At 40.3% G+C, this 26,607-nt stretch overlaps 1 protein-coding gene across 1 annotated transcript in view; it reads right to left on the bottom strand.

Moving 5' to 3' along the window:
- LOC149246881 (uncharacterized) overlaps nucleotides 1–26,607 on the bottom strand; it is a 323,872-nt gene that overhangs the window by 187,876 nt on the left and 109,389 nt on the right. The window contains exons 4-8 of the mRNA XM_089458051.1: nucleotides 8,633–8,715; nucleotides 7,952–8,172; nucleotides 7,615–7,750; nucleotides 2,141–2,223; nucleotides 1,617–1,835 (exon numbers count right to left, since the gene is read on the bottom strand). Of these exons, the coding sequence (XP_089314177.1) occupies nucleotides 1,617–1,835; nucleotides 2,141–2,223; nucleotides 7,615–7,750; nucleotides 7,952–8,172; nucleotides 8,633–8,715 (742 nt within the window). The remainder of the gene's footprint in view (nucleotides 1–1,616; nucleotides 1,836–2,140; nucleotides 2,224–7,614; nucleotides 7,751–7,951; nucleotides 8,173–8,632; nucleotides 8,716–26,607) is intronic.

The raw sequence follows: 26,607 nt of genomic DNA, 5'->3' as shown, positions 1-26,607 counted from the left end.
CACATGCCCATCTCCCCAGTGTTTATCCAAATCTACTGCCTTATGCTAAAAAGATATCAAGTTTCTAAAAATTCAAATTACTGAAAATAGTGGAATCAAGTATCTAAAAGTGCCCATCTCCCCAGTGTTTATCCAAATCTACTGCCTTATGCTAAAAAGATATCAAGTTTCTAAAAATGCAAATTACTGAAAATAGTGGAATCAAGTATCTAAAAGTGCCCATCCCATTGTTTTCATCCCCCATGCATTCTCCAAAGCTTGCACGTAAATTTGATGCACAAGCGATGCATGTTTCCAGATATTAATCTATAGTGCGCATGTTAGACTTAACTCCTAATTGCCATTTTGAATCCTTTGGCATGACATATCAAGACTCAAGTGGGATAATGGCAGAATTTGTGGGTGATCTTGGTGACATAGCTTGGTGGCAGTCAACTTTGGACCTGTGTACCTTCCTAGTAAGAATTTCTCATTGTCTTTGGCCTATGCTTTGGAGTTTTTATATGTTGCAGCGGGTGCTGGTGGTTTTGCGGTGCCCTATTAATGCTCTCTTTTGGGATCCTATCATTTTTTTGTGGTGTCCAGGGTTCTGGGTGGTTGTGACCTCAAGTTTCTTTTGGGTTGATTGGTGGCACTGACTGATGCACGGGTGCTGCCATCCATGGGCCATTCCTCGCTCACCTTGCTCTGCCCCCCCTGGCGCAATTCTTGTTTGCAGCAACAACCAAAAAGGAAGATAAGGCTTGGTTTTTGGAATTCACAGTTTCAGATTACTTATGATGCCATCTTAATTGAGCAACAATTCCTGAAGATGAACTACAGGGAAGCCCAGAAATTTCATCAAGTGCTCAGCAGACATGAGGAATCTGTCAATAACAATAGAATTTCAGTCTTCTCAGTAACCACCAAAGTTCATGAAAATGGACATCAGCATATCTCTTAGAATGCTTGGTCATGAATACCCTGGACCCTGGTTCAGCAAAAGCAACAAATCCAAGTTTCGGAAGCAGAATTTTCCATGCTAAGAAACATGGTATGCAATCTCAGTAAAAGCTCACAATCAACTGCCTCTAAATACAGAATGTCAATCAACTCAGCTCAAGAATACCTCAAGGAAGAAGACATAGTCCATCAATCATAGAGGATGGACCTTGGAAATTAGGATTCTCACCCTACCAATATTGGACAAGATGAAGCCATCAACAAACAGGTCTTTCATTATCTTCTGTGTTCTGTAAATCAATGACATATGAGGCATCTTTTCTAGAGTATACTAGAATGAATTATTTGAAGGCTACAGCAAAGGATGATCTAGAAATTTTGTTTTGACATATTCTGTCTGCCTACTCTGCCAGTCTTATTCCATCGCAACTTTTATTTTGTACTTTCTTGCTGTTCAGCTTATCTGCAACTATTTCTAATATAAATTTACCAGTTACTGTTTAAAAAAAAGGAACACTAAACACAGGAAAATTCGTTCAAAAACTCCGTAGAATTTGGCCAGTGTTCTTTCCCAAATTTTATGTTTGCAATAATCAGATTAGATCTATATCCCAATTACAAGCATCGATGGTGAAGTATAGGTAAACGCTTATTTCCAGTTTTGATTTGACAACCTGTCTATGAACTCACGACTTTCCACAGATGATTTCCTTTGCAAACATATCTTGAAGACCTCCATTTTGTCATCTGCATCATTGTCCTTTACTATTCCATGAAGCAAATGTCTCAAAGCTTGTGTATTCAGATGCCGCATTTTTATTGAAGAGTCTGATCCAGCTGTGATAAGAATAGAAACTCCTGGGACATATCCACAGTGCCAAACACCTCTCCCACTGTACATGCATATAAATCAAAGCATTATTAAAATATCAGTTCTAAATTACACAAGATCAATATTTTATTTTGAACTTAGAAGTCCCATTACTAATTAGTGGTCATTTGTTGGACATTGATAAAATTAGGTTATCTTATATTGTCATTCATGTGTCATTCATTTCAAATCATTGCACATGGAAACAAATTTCTCAAAACATATCATAGCCAGCTACGAAACATTTTTAGCAACTTGTGCAGCAAATAATAGTTTCCTTAGCTGTTCAACAGTCCACTGCTTTTCCTTTCAGGTTTTGACACTTACATGTGCCCTTTGATGGTTGCAACATGTTTCCCATTTGAATCCCATATGCGACATGTGCAATCCTCACTGGCTGTGATAATTACCTTGGACCCAACATCATCAAGTTACGTAATTGAATAAGTAAAAGGTCACAATAATCCCATCCAAAATAAATGCAAACATAATCTGATCCATTCTATATAGATAGCCACCAAAAAATAATTACATAAAAGGTAGATAAGATAAGAAGAGATACATTTATCAACATCCACTGAATGACCAAAATATTTAGGTCAGTGTGACTCAAAAGTACAGCCAGTTAAAATTCGGTGAGAGTATGAAAGCAGTGCCTATTACAATTCTATCAAAAGCAGAAGGAGAGCTATATAACTAGCCATTGTAAATAAAAATTGTTGCAGATACAAAACCATGTCATGCATAAAATACAGTAATCAAGGCTTGCTGCAGCTAGAAGCAGAACGAGGTGAGAAAGAAGAAGATTGTTGTCCTAGAGAGTCATCAATCACTTGTGAAAAGGCTAATGCACTATCTGATGATATCATCTGGAGAATACCCAGAGCTGAGGGGGTCTGCCTGTGTAAAATGTCAAGTGTTCACATCAAGAACAGAATACATTTCAGCATGAGCAATTATGTATTTGCAATAGTATTTGGCCATGTAGAAATCTAAAGATGGGCAAAGCCATGTGTGAACCTTATCACTTTGTAGACACTTCATTTTCTAACTCCGCCTAGATCATGATCAATTATCAAAAAGCCTGTGCTATAGGATTAGTAATTAGATTATAATGTGTTCTAATTCCTTCACTTGACATCCAAGTCTCTCGAAGCCACATTTGCACATATTCCTTCACTCGGGATGTGGACTCCCATTAGCTGGTCCCTTGACCATGGCACATGGCCATGAAGTCTTTCCCCTCCGTTACCATTTACTTACACCAACACATACTAATTGAAGGGTTAACCTTGGAAATGTTACTTCCCCTTGGGGGCTAGAAGCACCTAATAGGGTTGACTACTTATCCATCCCTACAAAGCTAGGGAACACCTTTATGGGACTTGGTCTAGTTAGATATTTGAAGGTGATCCCAGTTTGAAGTATTAATATGCCCTTAAAACTTAAGTATGGTCCACTTAGATGCATTTATTCAGTCCCTAATGAATGGTTGCTTTCACTTCTTTCGAAAAAAAAGAGAAACCTTTTAAAAATGAATGGTTGCTTTCACATGAGTTTGAGTTGGTTTTGCCAAGTGGTCCAAAGCAATAGAAGCCTTGAGGGCACCCTCCTCCACATGATGCCCATGCTATACATTGCATTCCAAAGAGCATGATGACTTAGTAGGTGCAACATTGCACACTTTTGGCAAAACGTTGGGCCTTTGATGACTTTAGCAATTGATGTACATCCCAAAGCACCCCTAAGAGCCAAAACATTGGGCTTCTCTCGTCTAGCATGGAGGAATCGTGATTATGTACCAATGGACCCAGCATACCCCTAGTTGGTTGTTATGAATATATATATATATATATATATATATATATATATATATATATATATAATGTAAATACAAATAATAATAGCAATCATAATGATGATTAATTAGTGACTAGTATAGAAGAGGCATGTCTCTAAGGAAATGATCATGCATGAAAGGGCACCTGCCTAGGTATATAAGCAAGCTTTCATTTGTACCAATTTCATCATCATATTCTTCATGTTGATTTTCTTAGTGCAATTAGGGTTAGCACGAAATTTCTGAAATTTTGATAATTACTTTTGATGTAGATCTTCTTTTAACTTATTCCAATATATCATTCAACAATTATACTTAAGAAGTTCAACCATAAAGAACAGTAGAACAGTAGAGATTACATGATTCACAACACATAAAAGAAGGCAAGATTTACCCTGGGAAAACCCGACAACCTTTTCCAAAGGAGAAATTCTTCTTGTTTAAAGTTTCGCGAGATAAACTTGTGAAATGCCTTCATTAAATTAATTAGTCATCATTTAAATATTTCCTAGGTCTAACTTAAGAAAAGTGGTTAATTTAAGGGAATTAATTAAGGAGATCGACTTGTGTTCTAGAGACTTCCAGAAAATTACTTGGATCAAGTCTAAGATGATCTTAGTCGTTGATGAGGATCTAATCATGGTTGTTGGTGCTCCAACGAGAGATTATAAGAGAAAGTCGATGGGATGCAGAAAGACAGAAAAGGGGAGCGAGTTATCTTGGCAAATCGAGCTACCTAGTGCCAAGAGATTCAGCGAGGGACAAGTTCAAGTCAGAGAGAGAGCATCAATGATTGAGGGAGCAACAAAGGAAAATTCCAAAGAGTTTCCCATCAATTTTCCAATGCCAAGGAGGCAAGAAAATGGAGGCCGAAAATATTTTACAGAGAGGTCGTGTAGCCAGTCAGAAACCCCAATGCAAGTTGCCAGAGAGAGGTCATTTCAGTTGCCAAACACTAGGAAATTCATCAAGAAGGCAGAGCCAATTTTTCCAGAGGCAGGGGAAGGCAGGATGACTCACCAAGAGCCAGCTAACAGGTAGTGTGAATTGTTTCTGAGCCAGTAGTGCGCAATTCCAGAAGGCAGTGCGAGCAGGCCAAAGGGAGGCTAATTGATTTACAGAGGGAGAAAATTCTCTCCCAAAGATTTTGCTAGATATTTGTCAGAGAATTGCCAATGAGGCATACAAATTATTGTACTCCCCATTTTTGCTGCATAATAATAAAATAAACCCTCATATACTATACTGATTTTCCCTTTGGGTTTTTTCCAGGGACGTTAGTCCAAAAATATTGGTGTCAATTTTATCGTGTGTGCATCTATTTCTTAGTTCCTTATTTTATTTCCGCAGTGTATTTTATGGTGAAGATTGCAATTGTGAATTATCCATTAATTGCCATAAACAATTAAACTGCTAATAGTTAGGAGAATAATATCTAGTAATTGCAATCAAGTAATTTTCACAATCAATTCGTCCCAATATAGCTCTCAACATCCGTGGGCGCGCAGGGATCCAGTCACAGTGAAGTAAAAGAAGATTTGGAGAGGCTTTGGCCAGCGACTTCATCTTTCAGAACTGATTTCACGTTGCTCAGGTATCTTGGTCAATTTTTCTATTTGCTCAATGTGCTCTGTGTTGGAACTTGGAATACACAGCCCCTGGCCTTGGTCCTCTCTCCTTCAGGGAAATTCTAGTCTCCTTTGCAGCATTCATGTCAGGCACAGAATAGACCATGCTAGCCCTTTCCACTATGAATTCTGCCCTCATCCTCCAGTGAACCGGCAAGGGGGCATCAACGAGCTCCACCAACACATCACCTACCTAACAAACAGAATCTCTGAGCTGGACGAGGAGCTCCAAAGTCAACAGAGCAGAACTGCCATGCTCAAGGAGGAGGTAGATTGGCTACATCACCACCAGTTAGACCTGCAAGCTGAAATCCAAAGCCAAGAAAACAAAATTAATATGCTGGAAGAAGAGGTGGAGGTTCTTCGTAGATAACAGGCAGACCATCAAACCCGCCGAACTGATGAAGACAATAGAAGCACAGCTAGCAGCGCCGCCGAAGATCCCTCGGACAAAATGTCTATTCGCCCCCCTGCTTAAGTTATGACAGTCCCCTGTAAATGCATTTCGCTTTGTAGTTGGTTTTGCAGGGTCTATAGCAGTAAAAATTTTGGTTTTGGTTCCAGCTATGGTAGATACAAATGCCTAGAAGTAAACTTTGAATTTCCGCTCTCTGCCTGTCAAGAAGATTGTGCTCTTCTGCATTGAATGTAAATTTCCCCCTTTTTTCCCAGCTGTGATGGGGGTGCAGGCTTAATGAAAATCCCTTATCATTACTATCAAAAAAAAAGCATGGACAAGGACGTTATTTCTTCAACACAGGTCATATCCATTCAAATCCATGTAACACAAGAGCGAAAAGTTTATGATACATGGAATACAATGATTGTAGAATCAATGAACCTGAGCTACAGGTTGACTCGATAAAACAAATGTCAAAGATCAGTATCAGGCAGAAAAGTTAAGCATTTACTAAATAAAAAAAGAGTCCACTTAATTGCCCCACCTCCAAGGAACATTGGAACTCCATTATTACTCACTATCCAAGCTTAAAAAACTGGCATGCACATGACATTCTGGACACCTGGTGTACATGGTGTGAAAACCAAAATGGAAAATCCAGGAACATGCCTCTCCTTGTTTGCTGGTCATTATGGATTGCAAGAAACCAATCTATTTTCAACCACAAGACACCCCATTGGCCTGCCATCTTGCTCCATACTATTGCGGATTATGATCTTCTTCCCGAGGAGGACTCCAATACCCCTCCCCATATCATTAAACCAGAAATCATAGACAAATCAAAACCGTGGGCATATTTTGATGGCTCTGCACAGGAGGCAGGATGTGGTGGCGGGGCCATTCTCTACCTAAATGAAACACATTGCTTCAAGATTCAAATGAGATTAGGCAGGGGAACAAACAATTATGCTGAACTCTGTACTGCTAAACATCTCATTCATTTTGCATTGGAAAAGCATTGCAGACATCTACAACTGTTTGGTGATTCCAAAATTGTTTGTAATTGGTTAAATAATGCATCTCACTGCAATGCATTTTCACCGAGGCATATATTAGAAGAGTCACAAAAATTGATATCTTCTTTTGACTTTTTTGCCTGTCACCACATTTTCAGGGAGTGAAATTCGGGGGCAGACCACCTTTCCAAAGAGGCAGCACTTAGACAGGGCGATGACTGGCTGATACAGGAAGAGATAGATGGGACTTTCCACCAGCATTATCACAGACCTTTTGTGGAACACAGAGAAAATGGGCTATAAGCCCTATAAATTTTTTGTTTAACTTGTATATATCATGTTTATTTATAACTTTTTGTACTACATGAACTACTCTGGACATACAGTTCCGTTTTTGATACTTAGATTCTCTCTCTAAGAAGAGACAGAATTCAATTTTGATTTAGTTCTCTCTCTGTTAGAGAGCAGGCATAGATACAGTAAAATTGGTAACAAGACTCCCTGCGTGGAGATACAACTGATCTTTTTTGGTCTAATTTTTGAACTTGATAGGCAACTCTGCCTCCATATGCATATGCACTAGCATCTACAAAATGTAATTTCTTATATATCAATAGAAATTACGACTTTTTTCCAAGAGAAAAAAAAAAAGAGTCCACTCATCATCAGGCAATCATTCATCAAGCTGAAAAGAATAAGATCAATAGAAAAGGTAGCATAATTTTGAAAAGTCTGGATTTCAAAATTTAAAAGGGTGTTCCTTAGGTCAGCAGACTTGGGGGCTGTTGAGGGCTCAACACCTTCTGACAAGAAAATTTGATATGCCAAGTTATAAATTGTGGCAACTATGCTGTCCTTGATCTGGTTTGGTAAAGTGTAAGAATGTAAAAATGGAGAAAGAAATCATAAATACTTACCTTATCAGAGATGTAGCAATCCCAAATCCGAGAATTATGACCAAAAAGAATTGGTCCAGCAATAATATCAACACTGGGAACAGTCCATGGATCATGGATATCATGCACATTGAAGTTGCAAGTCCATATACGGGCACTGCATGAACATAAATGGAAAACAAAGATTCTAGCAATTGAAACCAGTGATTTAAAGAGTTCAAAAATAATATGAATCGACTCAGGGGGCAATATGACATGTTTATTCAGGACCTTATTGATAAAACAGTTTTAATTTGAAACAGGCACAAAAACGTTTGTTCATGCTAGAAAATCCAAACTATGCCAAATATTGGTCTACCTGCGATCGTCAGACGAAGAAATTATTTTCAATCCATCACAGGACCATGCAATGCGAAAAATTGATCCTTCATGCCCAGTGAGCCTATTCAATAGAGCGGAACCATATTGAAGATTTTCCAGTTTCTCATTTGTGGTCCTGATGGCTGGGCGAGTGAAATGTAGTTCCTCTGAACTTGTGACCACAGTTGCCGGTTGAGAAACAATTTTCCAGATCAAAATCTGGCATCCAAAAACATCAAATGAGAAAATGAAATACAAAATATAACTAACTGAAGCAATGACCCGAATAAGAACTGAAGCCCTTTTCAGAGTTTTGCTCAACAATTGAGTAATCTTTAACCAGCAATGTTTATACTGAAGCAAATTCTAGATAAGAAGAAGATGATCACCATTGTTCCCACCAACAATATCTCAAATAAAATGCATAATAAGGCACATTTTAAATCTGATATGCCTAGATTAAGTATTTACAAAACAACAAAGCAAAGCCTGAAATCATGAGGATTTAATTAATTGAATTCAGATTCATACTAAAATATCATAAACATATTAGAGGCATACGATCCTGTAACTTCTGTATTGACTACCTTAATGCTGTAAGTATTAGCGACAAATAAATGATCCCTATCAAAAATTTAAGTTTTGAATTCCATATCCAAGGGAAGGAGAGAGAACTTACCTCATTATAAATAGTACCTGATGCAACACGAAGTGTCTCCACAGAATCACCCCACAAACTCATAGAATATAGAAGGCACCTCTCTGAGAGCAAAATTTATTATGACAATTTAACTGTCAAATAATGAACTATAGAGCTGAAATATTTTCCTGTTCTACTTGCAAGTAATGGGTTGAAATGATGCCTATGCCTTCTACTAAAACAATTTAACTCTCTTAGAAATCCAAACAGTTTTATTAATGAAAGGATCTTATATGCCATCAACGTTTTTACATTCCCAGTAAATATATCATCACAGGATTTTAGTTTTGCAATGCCATGTCTTGTGTTTATGGAACCGTGGTTTTAAGCAAGGTTTTAGAATAGACAACTAGAGGTAATTTTATTAGTTATTTTAAAAATCCTTGTATCCATAAGTGGATATTAACAAAGCAGAAAGTAAACCATGGTAATTTGCTTTGGTTAACCATGGCTATTTGCTTGATTGATTTTTTCCGATGTGATTCACTAATAAAGAATTCTCAATTAGTTAACCAGGACAAAAAAAGAAATAATCAAGCAAATAACCATAAGTACCTAAGATAATAACATCCTATTTTATTACGTCAAGATTTCACACCTAAGACAACTTCAATACATAACTATGTATAAAGTTATCAACCCAGTAGAAGATAACATATAAAGCCTAGTTAACTTAGTTTCTATGAGCAGTGTTACCTGCTAAGTTGTACCTAGCATAAATGAAGACCCCATGGCCCACTATACAAGGTGCCTATCAGATTTTTGAAGATAAGAAGTCCAGCAGGGTAAATCTTGCCCCTTCTCTCTCTTCTTCTTCTTCTTCTATGCAAATTCCATATCCCCACAGGAGAATTGTTTAAAATGATACTAGCATGATGAATTTATGTAACAGGCTTAAACACTTGGGACCTGGTTACTAAGCAAGTGACTCTGAAGTGTTATTTTCAGTTGATTAATTATTTTCATTTTTCAGCAAAAATAACTAATCGAGTTTTTTCACTCATAACCTCCAAAGCTGGAGTTGTTAATTTTAGTTAACAATGGTATATTCCAGTGTTGATAATATCGGTATCGGGAAAATATCGGCGAGGGTCCAGAAAATATCTTATCGGCAATATCAGCGAAAATATCAGCAAAATATCGGCAAATATCAGCAAGCATAAAAAATGCATAATATATTCATTTTTTTCATATTTTTAAACATATAAAGCAATAACAACATGAAATAAACACATGGGCACATAAATATGAAGAAAACACTGATATATATGATGTCAAATAGAAATGAAACATCAAAGGCGATACCAAATCTTGCTGATCCCTGATAATTGTCCATTCAAGGACTCAAATGTGGAGAACCAATACAAAATAACATCACATATATAAAAGTATCTCATCATCATGAGTTATATGTAGCATAACAAATAAAACTAGCAGCTATCTATCTGAAATCACTGCCCTCTCCCCCTTTTACGGGAAAACATGATGGGCTGTTTGCCAGGCCTGCCCCTAGTAGTAGAAGGCCCTGACCCTGCCTCTGCACCTAATGTCAAATAATGAGTGCTAGGTATGGGGCTATGCTCTCCTATATCTATAGCAGATGGTGTTGATGTTGATGCTCCCGCAGTGTCCTCCTCCTCCTCCTCCTCTGAGTGTTGTTGCTCCTCCGACTCCGAGTCCTCCTCTTGCTGCCCTTGCTCTAATGATCTGCCACTGGCTCTAACCATGAAGGTGATTCCTCCAAGATGGGCTCCTCAGACTCCACCCTCCATGGAGACAATACATCAATATTGTCTAAGGAAATGGCATCTGGATCCATTGGTGATTCTATTTGCCTCACTCGAAGTTGGATGTTGTAATGCACATACACCAAATCATTGAGGCGTGCGAACTCCAACCTGTAAGAATGTCAAAAAAAGTAATGAGTCTTGACTCTTGACTCTTGACACTTGAAGGTTATAAATTAAAAATTAAAAATTACATTAAGTGTAGTTGCTCAACTGAAGGCTTGAGCTCAAAGTTATACCTGTTGCGCTTTTTGGTGTCTATTTTCTCAAATACACTCCAATTGCGCTCACACCCTGAAGAGCTACATGTTTGACTCAAGATTCATATGGCCAATTTCTGCAAATTTGGTGCCCTTGCACCATAGTTTCGCCACCAAATATCTACAACAAAATAATGAAATAAAAAATTCAAAAACTTAAAACATAATTAAACTTTCAAATAAAAGTTACATAATTGAATTTTAAAAAAATAGAATTATAAATTTATAAGTAAGGAAATTCTAAATTGAAAATTCTAATTTCTAATGAGTGATGACTTGTCACTTACGTGGCATGAAGAGGGTCCTTTCCCTAATAGCATCATCAAAGCCAAATAGGCCAACACAATCCCGATAAGACTGTATCTCACGATTGATTTTGCTACGAAGCTCAGGATCAAGTACCATCCTTTGAATATAGGAATGGAGCCCTTCCATCACCTCGCCATCAAAATCAAAGTTGCATTTGTATGAAAATGCGGGGTTGAGGAAGAGTGTTGCTGCATGAATGGGTCGATGAAGCATCCCTGTCCACCGACTATCGATCACATCCCATAACATCATCTGCCTATCAAGGCCAACAGAACCCTTGTCTGCATAATAGGAACGAATGGCCTCCTTGGCCCTATCCATGCCCTCATACAAATAAGGCATTGCAGGCTTCTCTCCATCCACCAATCTAAGAACCTTTACTATAGGTTCACTAACTGCACATGCTTCTTCTACTCCATGCCAAAATGTCTCAGAGTACACCATTTTTGCAATGGCTTTCCCGTCATGTCTCCTGTTGTATCTACAATTACGCCAATCATCAGACACAAACATTTGCTTCAACTCGAACTGACATCGAAGCAAAGACTGAAGAGTAATAAAGGTTGTGGCAAAACGTGTGATGGCAGGACGTCGCAACTCCTTGTTTCTAGTGAACCTCCTCATGAGGCTAAGAACAAAAGCATGGTTATAAATAAACTTGGGGATGCTCCTAGCCGTATCAACTGCCTCCTTGATGAAGGAGAGTTTCCCCGTATCCTCAAGCAACAAATCGAGACAATGTACTGCACACGGAGTCCAGAACAATGTGGGATGCCTCTCCATAAGCATTTTGCAAGCAGACACATAATTAGCTGCATTGTCTTTATGACTTGCACCACATTCTGCACACCAATCTCCCGAATGAATCCATCTAACAACTCACATATCATTGTTGCATCTTTGATATGTTCTAATGCATCCAACAATGTAATAAACATGGTACCTTACGACAATATACCAAGAAATTTAGAAGGGTCCTACCCTTCCTATCTGTCCAACCATCAGACATCACTGTGCATCCAGTGACTTCCCATGTCTTTTTCAACTCCGCCAATCTAGAGTTGATGTCCCGCTTTTCTGCTTGAAGAATTGGCCCCCGCAACTCCTCATATGTGGCACTTTTGTACCTTGGGCCCACAACAGCAATAGCATCACACATTGGCTGCCAAAATGGATTGGTTTTGGTGATGCTAAGAGGTAAGTCAATCCAGAAAATACACCTCCCAATGACTCTATCTGCTTCTTGCTTCTCATTTTAACAAGCGATTTTATGCCAGGTTGTGCTCCAAGTCCTGTTCGTGGAAGAAAAAATTATGACCTCGCAGTCGCACTAGTAGTAGCATGTGATGGTGTGCCAACTGTGGAGCCCCTCCCACTAGGGCCACTACCCTCAACATCAAAATCAGGAGAAGATATCTCGAAAGATCTACCTGCACGTTCAGCTTTGTTTCTTTCTGCCTCTTCCTTCTTTTTGTCCTTTTCATCAATTGCCTCAAGAGCTTTTTGTATAAGCTCCAAACTAGAAACTGTACAAACCCCAAAGCTTAGATCAATGAAATCTTCGTTGTTGGTGGCAATAATAGCTATGGAACGCTCAAACCCTCCTTGGCAGCAACCACATAGCTCTCCCCTTCCTTCTCCAGCAATCAGAAATGAAAATGATTGAAAAAAACCAAAATCGGAGTTTTATAAGACGCGCGGAAATTTTTTACTGTCACTGGGCGATATTTTCGATCGTCATGTGATATTTTCCGAAATATCAGCGATATTTCGGAAATATCACGATATTTTCGAGAGTCGAAAATATCGCGATATTTTCTCGGTGATATTTCGGCTCGCCGAAAATATCGCGATATTTCTGAATATCGTCGATATTTCGGCAATATTATCAACACTGGTATGTTCTATGCTTAGCACAATTACTTCAATGTCCTTTTAGCAACCCAATGACAATTTCCAATTTAGTTTCCAATAGCAATCATATTAACCATAAATCACATTGACAGTAACTGTAGATAGAACATGAACAATAAAAAGCAGAAGACAAGCCAAGGCAAGAGAACACCATATTTGGAGAATGATAGGGGAAAACCCCAAGATGGGTTAAAGTTTAAACCCTTTGATCAATTCTTCTTATTATTATATCAAATGTTCAGCAGAGAGAGAGAGTACAATAAAGTCAAAATTGACTTGCCAAATGATGATCAAAGCAGCCCTGTCAAATCTGAAATTTTCCTGCAGCAGTCAACAACCCTAACCAGAAAGTCAATGCTGGTCAAAACAACAGCAAACTGTCCTCAATGCAGCTCGGTCATGCCCATTCAAACTCAACCTTCTAAGGTGGTCAAAGTCAGCCCAAAACAGTCATGAAAACAGCAGTCAAACTTGGTCAAAGTTTGTGCTTGAAGTCTGTGGTCAACCCTGTGGTCAGCTCTGGTCAACGTGCCCAGAATACCTCAATTTCTGTGCCAATGATGCAGCTCTCTAAAACCGAAATTTTGACCCAAAAATCGCAGTCAACTTGGTCAACGCACCCCTGGTCAACGTTGATCAAAGATACAACAATTTCCTAGAATTCGGCCCTGTAATTTTTCCTAAAACTCGTCCTTCTTCACTGCCACACGTGTGAGGAAGAAAGATGCCCAATAAGCTATACGAACCAATCAGATAAGGAGAGAGAAGAATATGTTGATTTGATGAAGTGCCAAAAGAAGGTGGAGGTCTCTCTTATTTATACAAGTCGTTGAGGATCAAAAGACATGTTTGTTGGGCTTCATGAGCCTACATGATGATGTTGCCGACCTCGACAAATTGCACCTGTGTGGGCTTGACCTTAAAAACATATTTTTTCTTATCCAAATTTGATGATCTTTAGGTCAATTTTGGTCCTCTCAAAAAAAGGAATTCAATGCAATAATCATTTCCATCAAATGAGTTGTCCAAAGTGAAATTTGGCCCTAGTTTCCAATTTTAACACTCCCTCCCAACTAGGGAGAAATCCACCTACCAGTCCATCCATCATCATGCCATCTTGTCATCATGAACTGTCTCTACATCTCATCTCAAGTCTACTGAACATTGATGTGATAATGAAGAAGAATCAATTGAGAGTGGGTCACAAGACCTTGCCACTCTCCACTAATTGAAGTCAATCCAGGGGTAGAACCCTAATCAGACTTGATCCCAGATCAAGTTGTTGAACACCATGCATCCTAGACATAGGGAGTATGGCAGTACACGATGCATCCATTTGTAGTGCTATGGTCCCTATCCACTTTTCCCAACTCATTGGCCAGATGAGAGGTACTTCCCATGAGGCTCAAACTACATGGGTAGGATGTATGTTGGGGCATCCGTAGGAGTGAACCACTCATCCTATGCATATGTCATCAACCGTAGGGGAAGGTGAACCACTCACCCTATACACATGTCAACCATCACGGGGTATCATAGGGGAAGGTGAACCACTCACCCTGTACACAATGCACCTATAGGGGAAGGTGAACCACTCACCCTATGGTCACTCATAGCTCCAAGAAGTACCCAAGTCCCCAGGAGCTCCCAGAGATCAAAGTCCAACTCAAGCAGGACCCTCATGGGAAGGTCCTTCCACGATTCTAAGTCTCTTGAAAGGGTAAGAATTTGACATTTCCCAAGGGCTTTGTGAGAATGTCAACAATCTGTTCATCGGTCCTGATGTGTTGGAGCCTTATTGCTCCCCATTGTACCATATCCCAGATAAAGTGGTATATAATATCAATATGCTCGAAGCGGTCGTGGAACACGGGATTCTCTGAAAGGCGAATCCCACTCTAGTTGTCGCAATAGATCATGGTTGTATTCAGTACATGCTCAAATAGCTCACTGAAGAGCTTCCGCAGCCAGACAGCTTCACAACAGGACATATTAGCAACAATATATTTGGCCGCGATGGTGCTTAAAGCAATCGATTTCTACTTCCTGCTCATCCATGAAAGAGAAGCATACCCTAATGAGAAGCAGCATCTTGATGTGCTCTTTCTATCTACCACATTGCCAACCCAGTCGGCATCATAATATTCATGTAGCCTCAAATTCCCGAGAGTGTATCTCAGCCCATAGTTGATTGTGCCATAGAAATATCTCAAGAGATTCTTAGCAGCAATCCAATGTCTGTGATGAGGCTCAACCATAAATTGACGCAAAGTATTTATAGCAAAGCATACGTCCAAACGAGAGTTTACAAAGAACATCAAGGCCCCTACAAGTTGTTTGTACTCAGAAGAGTTTGCCAATTCGGGCCCAACAGCACTTCCACATAGCTTCTTGAAATTGAGTACCATCGAAGTAGACACAGACTTGCAATCCACCATTCCACATCTCTCTAGCAGTTTCACAATTTATTTTCCTTCATTTCAAATTCAGAAGCCAACTCCCTCTTACATTTGTGAATGAGAGGGTTTGCACCTATTAGGAAGAGGTCATCAACATACAGCACCAGTATGAGAGGTTTGTCATCTTCAACCTTAAAGTAAAGGTTAGGATCGGCTTCAAATAAGGAGAGAGAAGAATATGTTGATTTGATGAAGTGCCAAAAGAAGGTGGAGGTCTCTCTTATTTATATAAGTCGTTGAGGATCAAAAGACATGTTTGTTGGGCTTCATGAGCCTACATGATGATGTTGCCGACCTTGACAATTTGCACATGTGTGGGCTTGACCTTAAAAACATATTTTTTCTTATCCAAATTTGATGATCTTTAGGTCAATTTTGGTCCTCTCAAAAAAAGGAATTCAATGCAATAATCATTTCCATCAAATGAGTTGTCCAAAGTGAAATTTGGCCCTAGTTTCCAATTTTAACACTCCCTCCCAACTAGGGAGAAATCCACCTACCAGTCCATCCATCATCATGCCATGTTGTCATCATGAACTGTCTCTACGTCTCATCTCAACTCTACTGAACATTGATGTGATAATGAAGAAGAATCAATCGAGAGTGGGTCACAAGACCTTGCCACTCTCCACTAATTGAAGTCAGTCTAGGGGTAGAACCCTAATCAGACTTGATCCTAGATCAAGTTGTTGAACACCATGCATCCTAGACATAGGGAGTATGGCAATACAAAATGCATCCATTTGTAGTGCTATGGTCCCTATCCACTTTTCCCAACTCATTGGCCAGATGAGAGGTACTTCCCATGAGGCTCAAACTACATGGGTAGGATGTATGTTGGGGCATCCGTAGGAGTGAACCACTCATCCTATGCATATGTCATCAACCATAGGGGAAGGTGAACCACTCACCCTATACACATGTCAACCATCACGAGGTATCACAAGGGAAGGTGAACCACTCACCTTGTACACAACGCACCTATAGGGGAAGGTGAACCACTCACCCTATGGTCACTCATAGCTCCAAGAAGTACCCAAGTCCCCAAGAGCTCCCAGAGATCAATGTTCAACTCAAGCGAGACCCTCATGGGAAGGTCCTTCCACGATTCTAAGTCTCTTGAAAGGGTAAGAATTTGAAATTTCCCAAGGGCTTTGTGAGAATGTCAACAATCTGTTCATCAGTCCTGATGTGTTGGAGCCTTATTGCTCCCTGTTGTACGATATCCCGGATAAAGTGGTATCTGATATCAATATGCTCGAAGCGGTCGTGGAACACGAGATTTTCTGAAAGGCGAATCCCACTCTGGTTGTCGCAATAGATCACGGTGGTATTCAGTACATGCTCAAATAGCTCACTGAAGAGCTTCCGCGGCCAGACAGCTTCACAACAGGACATATTAGCAACAATATATTTGGCCGCGATGGTGCTTAAAGCAATCGATTTCTACTTCTTGCTCATCCATGAAATTGAAGCATACCCTAATGAGAAGCAGCATCCTGATGTGCTCTTTCTATCTACCACATTGCCAACCCAGTCGACATCATAATATTCATGTAGCCTCAAATTCCTGAGAGTGTATCTTAGCCCATAGTTGATTGTGCCATAGAGATATCTCAAGAGATTCTTAGCAGCAATCCAATGTCTGTGATGAGGCTCAACCATAAATTGACGCAAATTATTTATAGCAAAGCATACGTCCAAACGAGAGTTTACAAAGAACATCAAGGCCCCTACAAGTTGTTTGTACTCAGAAGGGTTTACCAATTCGGGCCCAACAGCACTTCCACATAGCTTCTTGAAATTGAGTTCCATCAAAGTAAACACAGACTTGCAATCCACCATTCCACATCTCTCTAGCAGCTTCACAATTTATTTTCCTTGAGAAAGGAAAATCTCGCCTGGCTTTTGCCAAACCTCCAAGCCTAGGAAATAATGCATCAGTCATAAGTCCTTCATCTCGAACTCGGAAGACAACTCCCTCTTGCATTAATAAATGAGAGGGTCTGTCTCCTTGACCAGGCACATAGATTCTATATGCCTTTGAATTTTCATTGTAGCCGACAAATATTCCTTTCTTCGCAGAAGCTTCCAACTTGTTCCTTTTCTCTTTAGGTACGTGAAAATACATGGGACAATCAAATATTCTAAAATGAAAAACATCAAGTTTCTTACCAGTAAAGAGTTCCCCGGGTGTCTTGAAATCCAAGGCTTGATGTGGGCTCCTATTATGAACATATACAATAGTGTTTGCATCTTCTCTCCATAAGAACTTTGTTAAGCCTTGATCATGGAGCATGGCACAGGTGGCTTCCATGATTGTTCGATTCTTCCTTTTAGCAACGCCATTCTGCTTGGGAGTGTATGGGACAGTTGTCTCCTCTTAATGCTAGCCTCTCTGCCAAAGTCATTGAATTTATTTGATTCATATTCGGTTCCATTGTCGGTCCTCAATATCTTGATCTTCTTCCCTGTTTGATTTTCCACCAATGCTTTGAAAGAACGGAACCATTTGAACACTTCATCCTTCCTCTTCAAGAAATAGATCCATGATTTGCGAGAGTAGTCGTCCAAAAAAGTTGCATGATATGAGTATCCTCCCAATGATGTTACAAGTAACATACTAGACGGGTTAGAATGGACCAATTGAAGAATAATGGTTGTCTTTCTCTTACTAGAAGTAAATGGTCCCTTTGTATGTTTCCCAGCTACACAACCCTGACAAACACCTTCAAAGTTCATGTTAAACTCGGGCATACCTGTGACCATCTTCCTCACCAGGTAAGGCTTTGTAATGAAGGTGGGCAAATCTTTGATGCCATAATTCACATTGAAGAGAAGTATCACTTGCCAAATCTCGTAAAGGACTTCTCCAACATGATAGAGACCATCAACCCTAAATCCAAGAGTAAATGCATCTTTAGGGTTTCTTTGCCAAATACGTACCTTTCCATCAATGAATGCTACCTTGAAGCCTTGTCTTCCATCACAGAAATAGACACCAGGTTCTTCAAATTGGGCACATACAACACTTCTTGTAGATGTATGGTTTGACCTTGATTCAAGTGAAGAGTGACAGTACCTATCCCTTTCACGGGGTAGATGGCGTTATCTCCAAGTGTGATCTTTAGATTAGTCTTCTTTTCAACCAAATTTGAGAGGGCCTCTTTGTATCTAGTGAAGTGCCTTCAGGCTCCATGATCAATTAACCAATGATCCAACGTATCCATAGGAGAGGTAGTAGATAGACCGGAAATAAGATAAAACTCATCTTGTTTTTCTACAACATTACTTTCATCATGCCTGGCATTTCTTGTCCTCTTGGGAGGTCGACCATTTCCATTTCAAGCAGCGGGAGCATTCCTCTTTCCTTTGTTGTTGAACCTGTTGTTCCTTTGATTGCCATTGCCTTTAAAATTGTTATTGTTGTTGTTGTCATCCCTTCGAGTATTCTTCTTGTGCGGACACTTTCTATTGAAGAATGTAACTAGGTTTGGTCTTCATAATTGTACTTGAAGTGAAAATGTAATATTTGTCAAAAGAAAGCAAAAAGAATTTTATTATTATTTTAATTGACTTGTTAAAGCATGGGCTTCATGCTTGGGTCAAATATATAGGTCAAGCCTCTGTTGTACGCTTTAGGTTGTTATCAAATTCATTTATTGGTCAAAGACTCCTCCATCAAGTCGTCCTCTTCAGCAAAGTCATCCACTCAACCTCTTCATCAAGTCTTCATCAAGTTGGCCTCAAATAAATTATCTTCAAGTCGGTTTCCACAATATACTCATGTCGGCCTAAAACAGAGACACACATCTTCACAAAGTCATGTCGGCCTAAAACAGAGACACACATCTTCACAAAGTCATGTCGGCTTATTTATTGTGGGAAACTACTATAAATACAAGTGTGAGGACTTCGCATCAGTGTTGTAGGAAACGTCGCCCCCCCTCCCACGAATCAAAAGCCCGATCCACGATCCGTATGGATCCGTGGGGGATCCTCCCTCCAAAACACGTTTAGGAAAAACCGAAACACAGATCGGGCTGAAAAATGTGGTTCTTGCCATTTCGGAACCTTACGGCCCGATCCGTGTTTTGGTTTTTTCCGAAACGCGTTTCAGTTTTTTGGATGTGTGTTTCGGTTTTTTGGAAACGTGTTTCGGTTTTTTCCGAAACGTGTTTCGTACAGAGATAATTGAGCAACTATATGCTTAGCACTGGTCCATTTGGGAGCATGCATGCAATTAGCGATTCCAGGATGATGATGATCGAGTTGAGATGCCACGCCCATCTGGTCCCTTGGTTCCTAGGTTCCATGGTTCAACACCAATAGCAGGGGATTCGTCTTCATCAGTTTCAGTGCCACAACTTCCGCAGGCACCATCTTCTACATTGCCACCACATGGAGGCCCGCCGCCACATTCTCTTTGTGGTGGAAGGAGGAGAGATTAGTAGATATATTCACAATTTACTACTTTTGACATAGATTAATCATTAGACTTCTAGGCTTGTGAATTTGAACCTTTTTGTCTTGGCGGTGACCAAGTGACCTATTTTGTAAACATTATTATTTGAATTTTGGACATGACAAATCTTGACAGTTGCTCACTTGCTAGATAAATCATAATATGCTCTATGCTTTATGTTTTATGTTTTATAATATGCTTAAAAGTTGTATGTTTTATAATATGCTTAAAAAGTTGATGTATGTTTGTAATTGTTAGAATATAGATGGTTGATGCTCGAATAATTAATCATTGATGTACTTACCCGTAACTACAATGGAATCATGGATGTCATATCTATCTTGATTTATGCAAAAATATGCATGTTTTCATGTCTTCTACAACTAATTTGGTATTTGGGATATTTATTTTGAATATAAATGCAAAAAAAATATAATATATATATATAGCAGACGCTTCACTCCCTAGATTTTTGGAAAATGACACTTCTGAGTCCCCACTTCCAAAAAAGCGTCCCCGTTTCGTCCCCACATCGCGCAACATTTCTTCGCATAAATCACAATCAAGCAATACGGATCTCTCTGAAATCAAGTTCAATTATCACAGAAGTTCTCTCGGTGAAATCTCAAAAGAAAGGTTTGGTGGAATAAAGGTGAACAGGCTCAGATCATCTCAAAGATAATTTTGGATGTCACAGGATTGGTAAATGCGGATTGATGCCACAATACTACCACAATTCAGTGGTAACATATCACAGCCTCGATGCAAAATCATTGTCTCAGAATTTCGGTGAAAATCAGTGAGAAGGGTTCGGTGTCACTACAGTGAGGAGGTCTCGATGCTAAGTGTTAAAACATCAATAATCTCTCGGTGGCATTACAGTGACAAGGCCTTGATGGAATTACAGTAATGATGTTTTGGTGCAAACACAGTGACAAGAATTCGGTGCTAATATAGTGACAAGTGAAAGGAAGATCAAACAAGGATGACTTGATGGAAGGAGTTTCTAGTCTAGATTGTAAGGGTCTTGGTCATCTCATCTTGAATCTACTGAAGGAAGAATTTAGACCGGGTTTTCCACAAAGAGTGGGGTTTTGCCCTGCCATCATGCCTACATCTTGTGTCCTCTTCTATTTGTTGTTTGGCATTAGTCTTGATGATAAGAAAAGATAAATTGAAAGATCTAATAATAATAACGAAAACATCACAAGATAATGTCATAATAAGAGAAATCGATTCACTGCCACCTCCTTGGATTTCTTAACATGGTATCAGAGCTATGATCAAAGGCAATTTGAATATCACTTGGGTGCATTTGTATTGAAGATCAGTTGGGTACATTTGTTGAGAGTATTGAAGATCAAGTCAAGAAGGATTCAAAGGCATTTTGTAGGACTAATTTCGAAAGGTCCAAATCATAATAAGACAGCTCGTTCATTTCAGAGATACAAGTTTGGATCAAGCTCGAATTAATTGTAGAAATGAATTTGAGAGATCTCAGAAGTAGTTACAGTGAACAAGTTCAGATCAACTTAAGAACGATGATGCGGATTACAGTTAGGTGTCATCACAAGATATCATTGCAGTCTTGTGTCATCACAATATAAACTTTATATGCTATTGAAGTTCGGTGCTATTGCATAATAAAGATCAGTGCAATATCAATTATACAAATTCAGTGCAACCTCAGAAATCAAGTCCAGTAAAAAGGTCGATATAATTCAGAGTAAGTTTCAGTGGATCACTATGAAGAAGCTTGGATCATCTTAGTTCATGGAAAATGTTGATTTGGGGTAGCATCAGATATGCTCTAGCCACGAAATTTGGTGGAGGGGTTAGGGCACATGAGATCTCCAATACCCAGAAAGGGTTTGGACAGATTCTAAACAGTTTGGCAGATATTAAAATAATTAATATTTTTAATGGAGTCCCTAAGTCTAAACTTAGCGAAATTAAAATAAAACTGCATTAGAATGGTCCAAAAGACATGGATCAATCCATATCTAATCTTAGACATTGATTAGAGAATTAATCTTGGCCGTTGATTTGTCAACGAGAAAAGTATAAGAGGAGGCTTGAGGGTCACTTGGAGAACACACCAGAGTGATCAGTCATTCTATTCTCTAGAGCGAGGTTTGCTAAGAGAGATAGAATCAGTGATCAGTTGCAGCAAGGGGCAATGAGTATGAGGCAAAGTGGCAGGGACAGTGCCGGAGACCAGCGCAGAAGTAGAGGGAGGCAAACGTAGAGCTAGAGGGAGCCACGCAAAGGCAGCAGAGACTGCGCAGAGCCAGAAGGGGCCTGTGTCATCCATGCAGAGGCTACAGGAGTGACATAGAGAGCCAAAGAGGTTGTGCAAAGCCTCAGTAGGCTAACGCAGAGGCTAGAAAGGCTAACACTGGACTTCAGATTGTGCTGGAGAGGGATTTCGTGGAGCAGGCTTTCCGAATACCTATTTCCAAATAGAGGTATTGCTGCCAGATTTTGTATCTATGTCGGGTTAGCCAGTTTGGCACCCAGTGTACTTAGAAAAGAGTTGCTTAATAATAAAACCCTCAGATAGCTACACCGATTTTCCTACATTGGGTTTTTCCGGGGACATTAGTCCAAAAATAATGGTGTCATTTGTGTGCTTGTTTCTGTTTCCTTCAGTTGATGATCTGTAATGTGTTGAGCATGCACTTGTATTTATTTTCAGTATTTACATGGTAAATAACTTGTTAATTAACAGAACAAGTAGGTAGGAATAAATTAGTAAAGTGCATGGAGGGTTTTTAACTATTAGACTTAGAAACTTCAACATGGTATCAGACCGTGGTTGCAGATCACAGGAGAACGTCAGCAGAGCAGAGCAGCAGCTGCAGAAAATAGTTGTTCCGAGTGACAGAAGTTGTTCCTAGCAGCAAAGCAGCAAGGAAGGGGTGACGCAGTGCTTGTGTCATCAAGTTCGAGCCAAGAAGAGGCTACGCAGAGGCTAAAGGAGGCAAGGACAGGCTCACGCAGAGCCACGCAGAGGCCAGGAGGGTTGACGCAGTTGGCTGAGAGAGCTAGTTTGTTGGTGTCGGGACTGCGCAGAGCCTAGGAGCTCTCACCTTCAGGTTGTTGGGGTTTAGGAGGTTGTGGGTAAGTTGCAGAGTGGAGCTGGTGGGGTATTGTAGTCAAAACAGTACCTAACAGGGCAAGGCCAAGGAGGAGGGAGTTGCTACCGAGGGTTTCTAGCCGAGAAATCCGGATCAGTGGTGCAGTTGCACAGACGATCAGAGTAGGGGGCATCTCGACATCGGCAGAAGGGTTTCCAAGAGGGAAATCAAGGCTCAGAGGGAGTCACATCGAGAACTTCTAGGAGGGAAGTAGAAGAGCAGCATGGCACTACACAAAGTAAGAGACCAAGACAAACTGGACGGAACCTCAAACTTCGCAGTGGGGAAGGCCAAAATCTTATCCGTACTTAACAGAAATCGTGTCAAGCACTTCGCCTTGAGGACAATAGCGATCCTAGTTGACCCAGCTGATAACGACAAGTACAAGGAGGCAATGGCGAGGGCCAAGAGCGTCATCCTTTACGAGGTCAAGGGCCATGTAACACATTGCCGAGAAGGAAACGGCAAATGAGATGTGGGAGGCCCTAAAGCAATTGTACCAACATACTTCTGTGCAGAGAAGGATGTTACTAGAAACTCAGTTGCGGTCATACTAGATGAAGAAGGGAGAACCGATCGACGTCTTCCTTGGCTAACTGAATGAGATCCAAGATCAGCTGACTTCCATAGGGCCCACGCCGGATCAGGAATTGATAGTGAGAACAGCCCTGAACGCAGTCTCAAAAGACTGGGAGGTATTTGTCCAGAGTATACTGGGCAGATAGACCCTTCTACATTGGGAGGAAATGTGGGCGGCTCTTCGCCAAGAAGAGATCAGAAGGCTAAGCAAGAAGGGGAAGCAGCGGCAAGGGGATCAAAGTCAAGCAAGAGGAGGAGGATGTTGCCCTAGCATCTGAGGGAAAGCAAGAGAAACGGAAGAAGAAGGACCTCTCCAAGATCAAACGCTTCCACTGTGGGGAGCAGGGTCACTATGTGACCCGGTGTCCAAGGAAGAAGAACAAGGGAGAAGCCTCCGAGACCAAAGCAATGCTAGCAAGGCCAAGGAAGGAAGTGGAGACAGACGATGATTGTGCCATGAGTGCACAGACGCCACTTGAGCGGAAGTGGGGAGACATCAAGCTGTAGTCACACAGACTACAGGCGATGAGGGGCAAGATCCTCGAGGTACCCAGCCTCTTGGATTAGACCATGCTACGGGAGCCACAAAGAGGAGTAGCAGGACTGGCGGATGTGGGTAGAGATGGATGCAAATGAAGCAGCAGATAGAGCTACAGTGCAGAATTCCCAGGACAGCGCGAGGCTAGCAAGCTGCAACAGTGCGAGAGGCACGGGAGTGTTGCACCAGTGTAAGATGGCACAGAGAGGTGTGCAACAGTGCGAGATGTAGGGAGTTGTTGCAACAGTGCGAGATGTAGGGAGTTGTTGCAACAGCGCAGAGGTCAGAGAGAGAGCACTTGTCAGCGGCAAAGGGAGCTTCAGCATCAGGAGTACTCTATCCTGACAAAGAGGTCAGAGTTGGGAGATCAATTACTTACTTCTCAATAATTGAGTTGCAGTACAGCAGTTAGCAGTGGTAGTGCTATGGGTAGCACGATGCAGCATGATGAGAGGAGATGCAATGCAGATGCAGCAGTGGCAGTGGCAGGGCCATGGGCGGCAGCACAGATGCAGAGGGAGTTGTCATACTGATGCAGCAATGGCAGTGGCAGAGCTATTGGCAACAGCACAGGATGCAACAGTGCAGAGGATGTTGGGCAACAGGCCTAGCATCAGCACAGGGACGGAAGTCGGATGATCAGGGTAATACTCAGTGAGGAGTATTGCTAGAGCACAGTCCTTGCTAAGAGGGAGTGTTGATTTGGGGTAGCATCGAATGTGCTCTAGCCACGAAATTTGGTGGAGAGGTTAGGGCGCATGAAATCTCCAATACCTAGAAAGAATTTGGGCAGATTCTAAACAGTTTGGGAGATATTAAAATAATTAATATTTTTAATGGAGTCCCTAAGTCTAAACTTAGTGAAATTAAAATACTAATGTGAATTAATATAAAATTGTGTTAGAATGATCCAAAAGACATGGATCAAGCCAGATCTAATCTTAGCCGTTGATTAGGGACTTAATCTCGGCCGTTGATTTGTCAATGAGAAAAGTATAAGAAGAGGCTTGAGGGTCACTTGGAGAACACACCAGAGTGATCAGTCATTCTATTCTCTAGAGTGGGGTTTGCTAAGAGAGATAGAATCAGTGATCAGTTGTAGCAAGGGGCAATGAGTACGAGGGAGAGAGGTAGGGATATACCGAGAGACCAGCGCAGAAGCAGAGAGAGGCAGATGTAGAGCCAAAGGGAGCCACGCAGAGGCAGCAGAGATTGTGCAGAGCCAGAAGGGGCCTGCGTCATCCACGCAGAGGCTGCAGGAGTGACGCAGAGAGCCACAGTAGGCTGACACAGAGGGTTTCAGGTTGACGCAGAGGCCAGTAGGGCTAACGCTGGGCTTCAGATTGTGCTGGAGAGGGATTTCGTGGCGCAGGATTTCTGAATACTTGTTTCCGAAGAGAGGTATTGCTACCACATTTTTTATCTTTGTCGGGTTAGCCAGTTTGGCACCCAGTGTACTTAGAAAAGAGCTACTTAATAATAAAACCCTCAGATAGCTGCACTGGTTTTCCCGCATTGGGTTTTTCCGGGGACATTAGTCCAAAAATAACAGTGTCATTTGTGTGCTTGTTTCTGTTTCCTTCAGTTGATGATCTGTAATGTGTTGAGCATGCACTTGTATTTATTTTCAGTATTTACGTGGTAAATAACTTGTTAATTAACAGAACAAGTAGGTAGGAATTAATCAGTAAAGTGAATGGAGGGTTTCTAACTGTTAGACATAGAAACTTCAACAGAAAAGGCATTGATAAAACAAGTATAGCAAACAGTTCAGTGATGACAAATTTCGAATTAAACTAAGAAAAAGAGTTTTTCAGTATAAATCACAGTCGTGTTATAAAAGAGATTCAGACTCAGTGATGCATGGTTAAAGCACTGATATAAGGGCTAAAACATTGCTATGATATATATAAGATCGAAACAATGAGAAATTTTGGTTTATTACAGTGAAGAAAACTCAGTCATCACAGGACCGAAGGTTTGTGAGTATGGATAATCATTGCTTGGGCTATAACCACATTACCATTCTACAGTGTCATCATTAAATAATTGTGTCACTCCTATAATAACAAAGATTAGGATGATACTACAAGTTTATGGACATTATTGCTATGTGTCTATCACCCATATCGAACCAAAGTATAAGGCACCTTAATGAACTGTGTCATCACATAAAGAATCTGAAGTTTGTCCAAGGAACCAGCTTGAAGAAAGGACTATTTGAGGATCTGAGTACAAGGAACCAAGTAAGTATTGTTACTACAACAAGTCTAATAAGTTATCAAATTAGAGGTATGTAATCACAAGGTATGTATGTTCATGAGTTTTTAGATTTGCAATATATATAATATTAAATGATTCTTGCTTATAGCTAGACTAGGAAAAAGATTGTAATCCCTAGATAACTTACATCCTTATCTTCTAGGGTTTACATGTAATCTAGGATGTCAAATAAAAATTCCTACTAATGTTTGAAAGAATGAACAGCTTATCATAAGATTCC

This window comes from Pinus tabuliformis, chromosome 7 (genome assembly GCF_031772625.1).
Source record: "Pinus tabuliformis cultivar Carrire ecotype Pingquan chromosome 7, CPIR1, whole genome shotgun sequence".
NCBI lineage: Eukaryota > Viridiplantae > Streptophyta > Pinopsida > Pinales > Pinaceae > Pinus > Pinus tabuliformis.
The sequence above is the reverse complement of the archived record's forward strand: the minus strand, read 5'-3'. Positions and strand labels throughout refer to the sequence as shown.